The sequence below is a fragment of the Lathyrus oleraceus genome, chromosome 4 (assembly GCF_024323335.1).
Source record: "Lathyrus oleraceus cultivar Zhongwan6 chromosome 4, CAAS_Psat_ZW6_1.0, whole genome shotgun sequence".
NCBI classification, from domain to species: Eukaryota; Viridiplantae; Streptophyta; class Magnoliopsida; order Fabales; family Fabaceae; genus Lathyrus; species Lathyrus oleraceus.
In genome coordinates, this window is record NC_066582.1 from 258,238,380 (window position 1) to 258,250,942 (window position 12,563).

The 12,563-nt window shown below is 39.3% G+C and overlaps 1 protein-coding gene across 1 annotated transcript; it reads right to left on the reverse strand.

The window, feature by feature from the left end:
• Window positions 1-233: 233 nt before the first annotated feature.
• LOC127136960 (uncharacterized) lies at window positions 234-908 on the reverse strand. The gene has a single exon (XM_051063464.1). The coding sequence runs from the start codon at window positions 906-908 to the stop codon at window positions 234-236; it is 675 nt and encodes a 224-aa protein (XP_050919421.1).
• Window positions 909-12,563: the final 11,655 nt, after the last annotated feature.

Sequence of the window (12,563 nt, forward strand, 5' to 3'; positions counted from 1 at the left end):
GTTTCGAACATCGATTTTCAATTCCTCATCATAAACCTTCAACGTCATTGTTCCCTCTTCTATGTTTATCAAGCACCGTCCCTTCTCCAAAAAGGGTCTCCCCAAAATGAGAGGGATCTCTTCATCTTCCGACATTTCAAGAATTACAAAACCTCTCGGAAATACAAACTTATCAATTTTCCCCAGAACATCTTCGAGAATGCCATACGTTTTTTGACTGAATGATCGGCGATTTAGGGTGTCATCCTGGTACCTTGCACAACCCCTATACCAAGCTTCTTGTAAATGGATAATGGCATGAGACTCACACTAGCTCCCAGATCAATAAGAGCTTTGTTGAACGACCTATCTCCAATAGTACACAGGATAGTGATAGCTCCTCGATCCTTCTTCTTTATCGGAATATTCATACCCTGCAAAATAGTACTACAAGTTTCGGTTAGAATAATCGGGTTAGCATCTGTGGTATGCCTCTTCGAAATGATATCCTTCATGAACTTGGCATAAGTAGGCATTTGTTCAAGTGCCTCCAACAAAGGAATGTTAATCTCCAGCTTCTTGAACAACTCTAAGAATTTTTCAAAGTTTTTCTCATGTTGTCCTTTTTTCTTGTTTCTAGTGGGGAAAGGAAGCTTAACAACCGACTTAGGCTCAATGACTGATTCTTTCACAATAGGTTTCAGTGCTACCACTTCTTCCCTAACAACTTCACTTTCTTTGATCTCAAGGTCCACTTTGATCAATTGGTCTTCCTCTTCATCCACTTCCTCGACAATTTCATCTGATTTACCACTTCTTGTTGTCACCGCGCTCATATTATTATGCTCTCTAGGATTTGTCACGGTTGCACTAGGTAGAGCACCTTGTGCTTGAGAACTCGAAGCTAGTTGCTGAGGGATTTGACCCATTTGGACTTCAAGATTCTTTATGGATGCTGTGGTGTTTTTCTGATTGTTCCGGGTTTCTTATTGAAATTGAAAATTATGAGCTGTCATTCTTTCAATAAAAATTTCTCAATCAGCTTTCTTAGGAAACTGTTGTTGTTGTTGATATTGGGTTTGGTACTGACCATGTTGAGGAGCGGTTCCTTTTTGGTCTTTCCATGAGAAGTTGAGATGATTCTTCCAACCCGGATTTTACGTGTTGGAATAAGGATTATTCTGCTTCAAAAATTTGATTTCCTCCACTTGTTGAGGAGTTGTAAAACAATAAATTGTTTTGTACGGACCACTACAAATTTCACAGCAGACAATAGGAACCGGTTGGACCTGTGCCACCTGTTAGGTACCTATATTCATTGCCTTCAGCTTCTTATCAACTTCAGCAACTATAGTATCTTCAATACGGATTTTATTAGTTTCCAACTTTAAATCTATAATCCCTTCTGGTTTGCTTTGACACCTATCGTACAACTCCATATTCTCATTAACAGCAATAGCTTCAATGATCTTCTTGATACCGGTGGTTGTTGAAAAATTTGTGGAGCCACCGATTGCAGTATCAATCAGCTGTTTGGTCTTTATTTTAAGACCATTCACAAACATTTGCATTTGTTCAATTGCATCCATATTATGAGTTGGGAAGGCTACTAGGACTCTCTGGAATCTCTTGTAGGCGTCTCCCAAAGTTTCCCCGCCGTTCTGCTTAAAATTCAGAAATTCATACCTCTTCCGCAGAAATACCGATGATGGAAAATATTCATTCAGGAAGGCTTTTTCCATTTCTTCCCAAGATGCGATGCTACCGGCAGGTAAAGAATAAAACCATTCTTCAGCTTCTTCCGCTAAGGTAAACGGGAACATTCTCAATTTCTTGGCTTCTTTAGTGTGACCATCAATTTTCAGAGTGTTGCTCATGGTCAGAAACCTCTGCAAATGCTTGTTTGCATCTTCATTCACTTTTCCAGTAAAATGCTTCCTTTCAAGATGATTACTGGTACTCGGGTGCAGCTGGAAATTAGTCATGTTCACTGGTTAATTGACAATAGTTAATCTGCCGGTTTATACATTTGCACCTTCGTAGTCTCCCAACAGCCTTTCTGGTGGCGGTGGAACATCAACCATAGTTTCGATCTCTCTATCAGAACCTGAATGGATGGAAAGTTGTTCTTCGTCTAATTCCAATCTGGCTAATCGAGCTTGTCTGAGTCTTGCCCGCAAGGTTCTCTCAATTTCTGCGTTAAAAGGAAAATCAGTTGAGGCCTTACCTCGCATACAAATATCAGACACATATTAGTTGATATAATCGAAAAAATAATTCAAAATAACGGAAAATAAATTTTAGTTGCAGAGCAACAAAATTTCAATTGAGATAATTTTAAACTTATATTTGGCAATCCCCGTCAATGGCGCCAAAAACTTGATCGAAAAAAACAACAAGTGTACTATTTTTGCCGATGTAGTAATAATAGGGAAGTTTCCCAAAGATCAATCTCGAGGATTGCGCATCAATATATGTGTAAATTATCACTCAATTGAACAAAACTAATAGTTCATGGGTTTTGGTAAAAATCATTGTAAGATAAAATAAAACAGAATAAATATTTTCACAGATTATAATAATATGCCAAGGATGGTGTGTGAAAATATCCTATAATGACCCTTGAGTGTATATCTCCTTAATAATGAGAATTGTTTCAATTACGGGATCTTAAGATTGTTTCCCCCTAAGACCTCAGAGGGAAACCTTTGGTATTCAATCTAACCTCTAAGTCCTTAGGTGATTATGATGAAACCAAGTCATATTAGTTTAACAAGAATAACACGGTAACCATAAGGTATCCCTAGTCCTAGGTGATATCTACTATGGTTTCACTGTTTAAAAACCTTAACAATTGCAATCTTGCTAATCGTTAACCATACATCAATCTTAATTTTTCTGATAAAGAAAGCATTACGCAAATTCCACAATGAAATTGATAACAAATAACATATATTAAGGAGATTATAACATCAGAGTCATTGCATGATCAATTCAGGGATATCCCTCTGGCATTGGTGGGTTTAACCTCTCATATTATTCAAATAAGATACAAGATAGAATTGAGACATTACTAAAAGTTCGAAATTCCGTTGATCCTCAATCGCGTCCGCTCTTGAAGGATCTCCGTTCTTCATCGTTTTCCACTGCTTCAATCTTTATCATCTTTTTTCTTTGATCGTGGAAAGTCCTTTTCTCCCTATTCAAATCTCCCCTAAATAGTTCCTGATGACAATTTTTATCTAGCAAAAGTCCATAATGCCCTCCGGGATAAGCCGTGCCAAAAACAACACAAAACTGGAAAATCAAGTGTCCAAGCCAACAATGGCCATGTCAGGCAACACGACAGGCCGTGTTAGGGTTCTGGAGTGAAAGGCTTGACAGGCCCCTTCAGGGCGGCTGACACGGACCGTGTCAGTTGACATGGGCACCCGTGTCAGCTCCCTATTCTCCTCTTCCAAGTGTCTTCTCCTGACACGGTCCGTGTTAGGAAACATGGGTGGTCGTGTTAGGACTACTGTACTGTCCAATTTTCCTCTTTCGATGGGCCCAGAACGTCTGATTTGCTTGTCTATCCCTCCAGTAATCTTGCTTACACCTGAAACCAATAGAACTACCACAAAGGGACATAAAATGGAGTATAATGATGCATATAACATGTAATCAACAACTGGAAACAACAATGCAAAACATCTAAATTACTAAACAAAACAATAAAATAAGTAGACTAATGTGTTACCGAATTTGTACAAAGGTGCCAAATGAGTGTCAGAAAATAAGTGCCATACGATTTCTACTTGAAGCGCCAGAGTTTCCGCCGACTGAATTGCGAAGCAGGGGTCCACAAGGAATACTTAGTGAAAGATGTTCTAGATCCCAACCACTAGAAGACATGTCGATATCCACATCCAGCTACCGTTTGACACTCCATATTCTATTTATGAAGGGAATGAAAAAATCGCAACTTGGAGCTGCATGTCGGTATAGCTACCCTGAAGGAAAGATCAGACATGAGTGCGAACCATGTTCCTTCTTCAAAGGTAGGAGAAGTCAGTCGAAGGAGGCGCTTTGAAGCGTGACCCATGTCCATTATGGAGCAACCATAAAAGACAACAGCCAAACACCTCAGACACATCCATCAAAGGTCGACCGTCTTCGAAGCCTTTACCCCGTCCTCCATATCAGCATGCGGTCAAGCAACCCAAATAATACATCCCAAGACATGCGATCAATATAAACTAGAGACCGACTGCAGTATTCAGTTAATGTATTTTTATATTTATTACCAAATTCCAATTACCGACATAATTGTTAACCGTAAGATATTATATATATATATATATATATATATATATATATATATATATATATATATATATATATATATATATATTCTTACTGCTCTGTTGTCTGTCTTGTTCTCTCTTTAGGGCACTAAAGTGTGGACACGCATAACAGTAAACTGGGGTACAAACAAATGCAGTTTACACCTAAAATAAAGATCATAGGTGTTGTAGGAGACGCTATACACATCCGACTGCAACAATCAATATCCCACATATTCGAGCATGCTTAAAGATTCAGGAGTGATGTCGGTGACGCTTTTCACGTCCAACTATAACAATCAATACCCATGATGTCGAGCACATTTAAAGATTCAGGGGTGTTGTCGGAGATGCTTTATACATCCGACTACAACAATTAATACACAACAGTGCCGAGCACACTTAAGATTCAGTGGTTCTGTCGGAGACGCTTTGCAAGTCCAACTGTAATAAATAATACTCCACAGTGCCTTGAACATTTAAAGATTTAGGGATGCTGTCGGAGATGCTTTGCAAGTCCGATTACAACAATCAATACCCCATAGCGTCGAGAACTCTTAAAGGTTCCAAGGGAGTTATTGGAGATGCTTTGTACGTCAGACTATATACTCTAATTCCCCTAGAGGTGTTATCGGAGACGCTTTACACGTTTAACTATAACAATTAATTCCCCCTAGTCAAAGATTACGTGCATTTCTGCATAGCTGGCGCACCCCCTTCGGATCTAGCCAATCCAAGGGAAACGAGTGGTGGAGCCTGAAGATGTCCACCTCGATCTAAGCGTTACCTTGGGGCAAAGACGAGGATCATATACCCTGGTCAGGGAATGATCCTCTGTAACACGATGAGGAGTTCAAAGCATACCCTCATCTAGCTGGTCTAATGCCTCATCACTATGAATATGATTCAAAGCATAACCACATCTATCTTGTCTCATGTGAAATAATTTCAGGTTCAATTCAAAGCATAACCACATCTATCCAGTCTTATGCCTCACAATTGTGAATTCAATGTATGGTTGTGACAAGGCGGATCAACATTTAGACGTTATAAACACAATTCAAAGATCATCCATATCAATCTAAACCAATACAGTATCAACATAACCACGCCTTAATTATGGACGCATCTAGCCATACCAACATATCACTAATAAAACATGTACATCTTAACACAACTTACTCATCTATAAAGCAACTAAATATGGCCTAAAAAAGAACCTAAGGTTATTTAAACTTTAAGCAAATATTGTTTATCACTCTTTGTAGCAAAAAAACTCTATAAGCTGTAGGGTCAAAATGGAATCCTGGCGCTTCTCGACTCTCAGTCAACTGAAAATTACGATTAACATGAGCATAATATGAAACCAAAAGCACAATTATGAAAAAGTTAATTATATAAATATATATTGTTTAGAAGTCGAGGCACAAAACCTTACAAGAGCAAGGCAAAAATAAAATAAAGAGGGGAGGAAAAAGATCCTCAAACGTCAACACCACTAGCCAAAGCACCCGAAAAATCTTCGGTGTTCCCTCTAGGGACATCTTAGAAGGGTTCCGGTTGGTTAGGAGTGATAGAAATACTGGGACAAAATCCTCGCGCCTACTCTAACATTTGATCCTGGACCCGGTACACAAATTTGGTTGCCCGCTGAAGGGACTCCTAGGATTTTCTCAGTGTTGCAGCCAGGTCCTCCTTGAGGCCTTTGATAACTTTATCCTGATAATATTTCTTCTATTGGAGACCTTTTTGATCCATTTCGAAATCACAACACGCCATCGTTGCATCTTTAAAACCCTTCTTCCAACTTTTCTTTCCATCGATAAGACAAGCCTTCAACTCCACTTACTGAGAAGCCAAAGCTGACGAAGGACTGTATCACTTCACCTTCTCCTACAAAGAGTCGCCAAGCTTTGCCTTTTTTTGCAGTTTAACCAAATCTTCCTCAACCTTGGAATTCTCCTGCACAAGGGTCTCACACTCGTCCTCCAGCTCATCCCGCTCCCTAGAAAAGTCTTCAGAACCTAACATATCATCCTGGCCGGTGGCTACCATAGAAACCATAAATCCAACCCTGGACAAGGTGTGAGAAGCTTTCGTAAAAAGACCTCATTTGTCAGCCGCATACAGGTTCTGGAAAAAAAAATCTAGGTCCTTAGTGGCCACGAGAGCAACAAACTCCTCTGAGATACTGGGTACCCGAGAGGGAAGAATAAAATGGAGACAAATAAAGGGGTAAAATCATGTGACTTATCATCCTATGACAAGTGGTCTTGTTTAGAAGAACCCCCCTTCAACAAGAGTTGGCGGGAAGTCATGTCGGTTCCTCTTGATAAAAGAGGGGATGATGAAAGCTCACAAACAGAGAGGTCGACAGTAGTCGCAAATATTGTCAGGAAAATAATTGTAACTGGTGCCTGAACCACTAAAGCAAGAGTAAAAATAACAGCGCAAGTCTCCACCACTTAACCAGATGAGTCGATTATAAGACCCTGGTCCTTGGCAAGTACGAAAAAGTTTATGTAGCCAATTCATGTTATCTGCAAGATACAAGTCACACTTGTTAAAAAGACACATGAGGTTCCCCAGGTTCTCATCCTCGCCAAATAGCTCTTGCGTTTTTGCATGGTCGGACGCACTGATAAGAGCGCAAGTATCAATCTATTTATTCTTTTGCTTATAAGGAGCCACTTTTATAGTACCAAATCCTTTCTCATAGTCGAGCTCTTGATACAAAGTGTGCATCTCCTTCTTCATTTTTACCTCCTTAGAGAATAGAGGAATTACCTTAGTATGGTCAGAAGAAAGGGGCCAACAAAAGTGAAGTCAAAACCAGTACCTGATAATACCACTCCTGTAAGACTGAGTGAATCCAACCGGGGCCGAGGACAAACAAAATGAAAAGTGAGTCTCAAAAGTAATACGATTCACCAGCATGAAACATTCAAGTAAATTACTCCAATCATTGGTAAAAGGGTCAAACCAAGGGAGATTGGGATGAAGAGAGATCAATCCCTGATCTTGGGCGTCATCTTGAAAGGTGACTACCGTGTAAAAAAGATTAAAAAAAGAGGTTAAGAGAAGGTTTCCAAGATTTATGCTCAACACAAAGTTGGAACACCTTCATATAATCCTAAGATCCAGGATGAAGTTACGAGGGGGAAACTCTTAGATGGTTCATCATTGCCACATCGAAAACAGAAAAGGAAAAGTGTACCCTTAACCTCGTAAAGAGGCATTCATACAAAGGAACCGAGCAACCCTTAAAAGAGTTGCATATCCTCTATGTCCGATCTACTAGAAGAACCGACCAATCCAAGGGGTTTCCAACCATAATATCAACATTGGTTATAGCTGCAACAATGTTCAAAGAGGAAGAAGTACTGATCGGTCACCATTTTCACTATGTTTTCGTTGCTTATCCGACAAGAAACCAAGGATTGTGAGACACTGTGTATGCATTATGGTACATTTAAAGTTAATTTTCATTCCCGTAAGTTATTTAAGCATTTTTATTAAATGGCAGTTTTTATTTTGTGTTTTCGTGATTTTATGCTTTGGTTGTCGTGTTTATGCCCTCCAGGCCCACGGAGAAGATCCAACGGACTCAATGCGAGAAAGTGGAAAGTCCTGGCGTTTGGAAAAAGAAGATTTCCTAGTTCAAAAGGCCTGACACAAACACCCGTGTCACCTGAAACGGGCTGTGTCATGAGGAAGGAAAAACAACAACGAGTAATGCCCAAGACAGTGGCCTGACACGGCCGCCCGTGTCAGGTCTCCTTGGGAGTGTCAGCAAGGAAACAACAAGGCAGAGAGCTGACACGGCAACCCGTGTCAGCCGAAAACGTTAATTTTCCAGTTTTTGGGCTTTTTCACCGGGCTTGAGCTACATGGATTTTTTTGGAGATTTCCACCTTCTGCCAAGGAATTTTCACTATATTATGAGAGTTTCTATAGGATAAAAGATCATCTGGGAACGAGGCGAACACAAAATTGTTAGACGATCAAGGATTATAAAGATCAAGGAATTCGGAGAGCGGAAGGTTTTTATGAGGGGAAGCGATTGAAGATCCAAGTCATCTAATTACTTGTAATGTGTATTTTTTATCTTGAATTTGTTTTGAACAATATGATTAGTTAAACCCCCCAATACTAGGGGGTGTCCCTGACTTAGAGTTGTAATGATTATGAGTTTACGATTGCATTTATAATATTGTTTTTACGGTAATATTTTGATGTGTTTAATGCTTTCTCTTTCAGACCAATCGAGATTGTTTTATCATTATCAATAAGGTTGGACCTCAATTTATAAGGTTTTTATAAGATTACTCTGTAGTAGATATCACCTAGGACTAGGGATACCCCGTGTGAACCAGAGCATTCTTGATATAATAAAGCTTAACTTCACCCTACTTTCCTATGGACATAGAAATTAGGGTAGAATGATTAAAGGTTTTCTCACCAAGGACTTGAGAGAAAATACCCTTGAGAACTGATAGTAATTGATATTTGTTGATGAAATAGTGACTCAGAGTTGTTACAGAGATAAATCATACACCTTCCGATTAAGTTTTTGGCACCGATGTCGGGGACTACCAAAATATAGAGTTTAATTTTAAGTTCAATTAAAATTTTGTTGCTCTGCAATAAAATTATTTTTCTGTCATTTATATAATTTCATTCACTAATCTGTGTATGCGAGGAGAGCCCTCAGCAAAATTTCTTTTTGACGCAGAAATCGAGAGAATCCTTCACCGGAGACGCAGGAACGCAAGAGTGGATTCCAAAAAAGAAGTTTCCTCTGATCACTCTGATTCCGAAGAAGAACCAATGGCTGTTAATCCTTCGATTTCACCTCCTCCACCTCCGGAAAGGCTCCTAGGTGACTATGGGGGTGCAAATGTGCCGGGTGGTAGATTGACTATTGTTAACCAACCGGTAAATGTGACAAATTTTCAACTGTATCCTAGCACAATCAATCAACTTGAAAGAAAATATTTCACCGGAAAGGTTAATGAAGATGCAAACAAGCACCTGAAGAGATTCCTGACAATGAGTACTACTTTGAAAATTGATCGTCATACCGATGAAGCAAAGAAGTTAAGAATGTTCCCGTTCACTTTATCTAAAAAGGCGGAAGAATGGTTCTACTCTCTTCCAGCTGGAAGTATTACATCATGGGAAGAGATGGAAACAACCTTCTTAAATGAGTATTTTCCAGCATCAGTCTTTCTGAGAAAAAGCTACGAAATCTTGAACTTCAAACAGAAAGATGGTGAGTCTTAGGGAGATATCTACAAAAGATTCAAAAGGGTCCTGGTAGCTTGGCCAACTCATAGTATGGATCAGACTGAACAAATGCATATGTTTGTCAATGGGCTGAAAATAAAGACAAAATAGTTGATTGATATAGCAACCGATGGCTCAACAAATTTCTCAACAGCCACCAGTATTAAAAGGATCATTGAAGCGATAACCACAAATGAGCATATGGAATTATATGATAGGTGTACAAGCAAACCTGAAGGAGTCATTGATCTGAAACTGGAAGCTAATAAAATCCGGTTGGAAGATACAATTGTTGTTGAAGTAGAAAAGAAATTGAAAGCTATGAATATAGGTACTCAGCAAGTAGCTCAAATCCAACCTGCTCAGACCATCACTTGTGAAATATGTAATGGACCTCACCACAATGTGTATTGCTTTGAAACTCCTCCACAAATTGAAGAGATAAAATTCTTGAAGCAGAATAATCCATACTCCAACACGTACAATCTAGGATGGAAGAATCATCCTAACTTCTCCTGGAAGGATCAGAGAGGGAATGTTCCGCAATAGGGTCAAGGTCAATATTAGACTCAATATCAACAACAACAAGCTCCCAAGAAAGCAGACTGGGAGATTTCCATTAAAAACATGGCCTCTCAAAATAGGCAATTTGAAGAAGAAACCAGAAACAATCATAAAAACACCACCACCTCTCTAAAGAATCTTGAAGTTCAACTGGGTCAGATAACACAACAACTAGCAAGTTCTCAAACACTAGGTTCCTTACCAAGTGAAACAGTTCAAAATCCTAGAAATTAGGAGAATATTAGTACTGTCACGACGAAGAAGAAAAAGACCTCTAAAAAGGAAAAAGTTATACCACATGGCAAGCCAACTGAAGAGAAAATTAAAAAGGAGACTAAACCGATGATTAAGTTGCCATATCCGCAAAGAGTGACAAAGAAAGAACCAAGTGAGTCAGACTGTGAGAAATTCATGACCATATTTAAAAAGGTAGAGGGTCATATGTCTTTATTTGAAGCACTAGAGAGAATGCATATACAAGAAATTCATGGAAGAGGTAATGGCCGAAAAGAAACCAACAATAGAAGAACCAGTAGCTTGGAAGGGAAAGTATAGTGTAAGTTCACTGGAGTAGAAAATTCCAAACAAACAGAAGGATTCTGAAACGGTAACACTACCATGCACAATTAAAGACAAAACCTTCAAAAGGGTACTCATAGATTCTGGAGCTAGTGTGAATCCGATGCCATTATCAATTTATCACAGATTAGGTATTAAAAATGCCAGTGATACAAAGACAAATCTGAAGTTTACGGATCACTCGAGAAAGGATGCATATGGGATAGCAGAAGACGTGCTAGTAACAATAGAGGACTTGAGTTTTCCTGTTGATTTTGTAATCCTAGACATACCTGAGGATGAAGAGGCACCCGTTGTTCTGGGTCGACCTTTCATGCAGACAAGTCAATGCAATCTCGATATGGACAAGGGCACGTTAACTTTTGAAGTTTATGATAAAGAAATAACATTGAATGCTATTGAAGACCGGGAGCTAGAGGAAGATACAAAATCTCACTATCAAGTAGGCTTAATCAGGACAAAGGCGAGAAGGTAGAGTAACATACCAATATCAAAGAAAGATATAGGAAGGCCCTCTCGACTCTCACCACTTCCATTAGCCACCCTGAATGGAAAGACTCCCATCTTCATTCCAAAAACCAAGAGAAAGAAAAGAAAACTAAAACAAGGTAAGGAGATGGAGGTTAAAAAGTACTTGTGGCACAAAGGAATCCATACTAATGAAAAAGACATCTTCTTGGTTTTGGAAAAGAAGTACAACAAGGTGTGGAGGCTGAAGTACCCCCCATAACAAGGGGAATGAATCGTCGAGCCATACGATGTTACACGAAGCTCTTTGTGGGAGGTAACCCACACGTTTCTTTTTCTAATTATCGTTTGTGTTTGTTTGTAATTGCATAGTGCCTTGCATAAAAGGGCGAAGGTACTCACATGGAAAAAGTTGAAAAAATGAGCATAACAGCGGCCTGACACGGCCGCCCATGTCAACTGACACGGCCCGTGTCAGGACTACGGGTTTGAAATTTGTTTGGAAAATTTGAATTTCGTGTGGGCATGTTGCACTTTCTGCCTCAGCCCCCTCAGTAGGGCATTGTGAGTCACCCTCCTTCTATCCTGTTCTAAAATATTACGGCCAATGTTTAGTTCAAGTGTGGGGGAGGTTTTCCTATGCTTTTTGCCTTTATTTTTTGTTTTATTTGATTAGTTTCCAATTTTTATCGTTTCACATTTGGTTTATTTTTACTGTCGGGTATCATGTGCTGCATGTATTTCAGGTTCTTGGTATTATCGTTGGATGAGGTGATGATCAATAGCGGTAGTGGATGAAATGGTCACTCCACTTACTATTGCTTGTTGTGAAGGATCTTCCTAGAAAGTCGATATTGCTGAAGAAAAGATCATACGCAACTTCTAAAGCTCAACTAACGTAGGTTCCCTGTGCATTTCGAGTTAGGTAAGAAGCCGCACCATACTCGAAGTACTGTGGATGTTGTCAAGCTTTACCTAACATGGTGAGTGCATAAAAAGCCAAACACATTTATCATCGTGAGCGATATTCAGGTATGTCTTTATCACTCTGACTTTACGTAGGTTCTCTGGAAATTTCACTGCATGTATACACACACTGAGACACGTTGTTTGATTATAACCCTGAGCCTTTCTAGCCACCCCATTAATGTTATCCTTTGTTAACCCCATTTGAGCATGTACCCTTTGTATGTCTAACCACATAAATGTAACTCGCGACCCAAAACACTTCCTTACCCTGTTCGGAGTCAAGGTGATATTATTAAGTTGTGTTAAAATTCTAAGTTTGGGGTAAAACCCCATAAGGATCGAAAACCAAGGTGAGTGCAAGAAAAATAGAATAAGAAAAAATGATCGTCG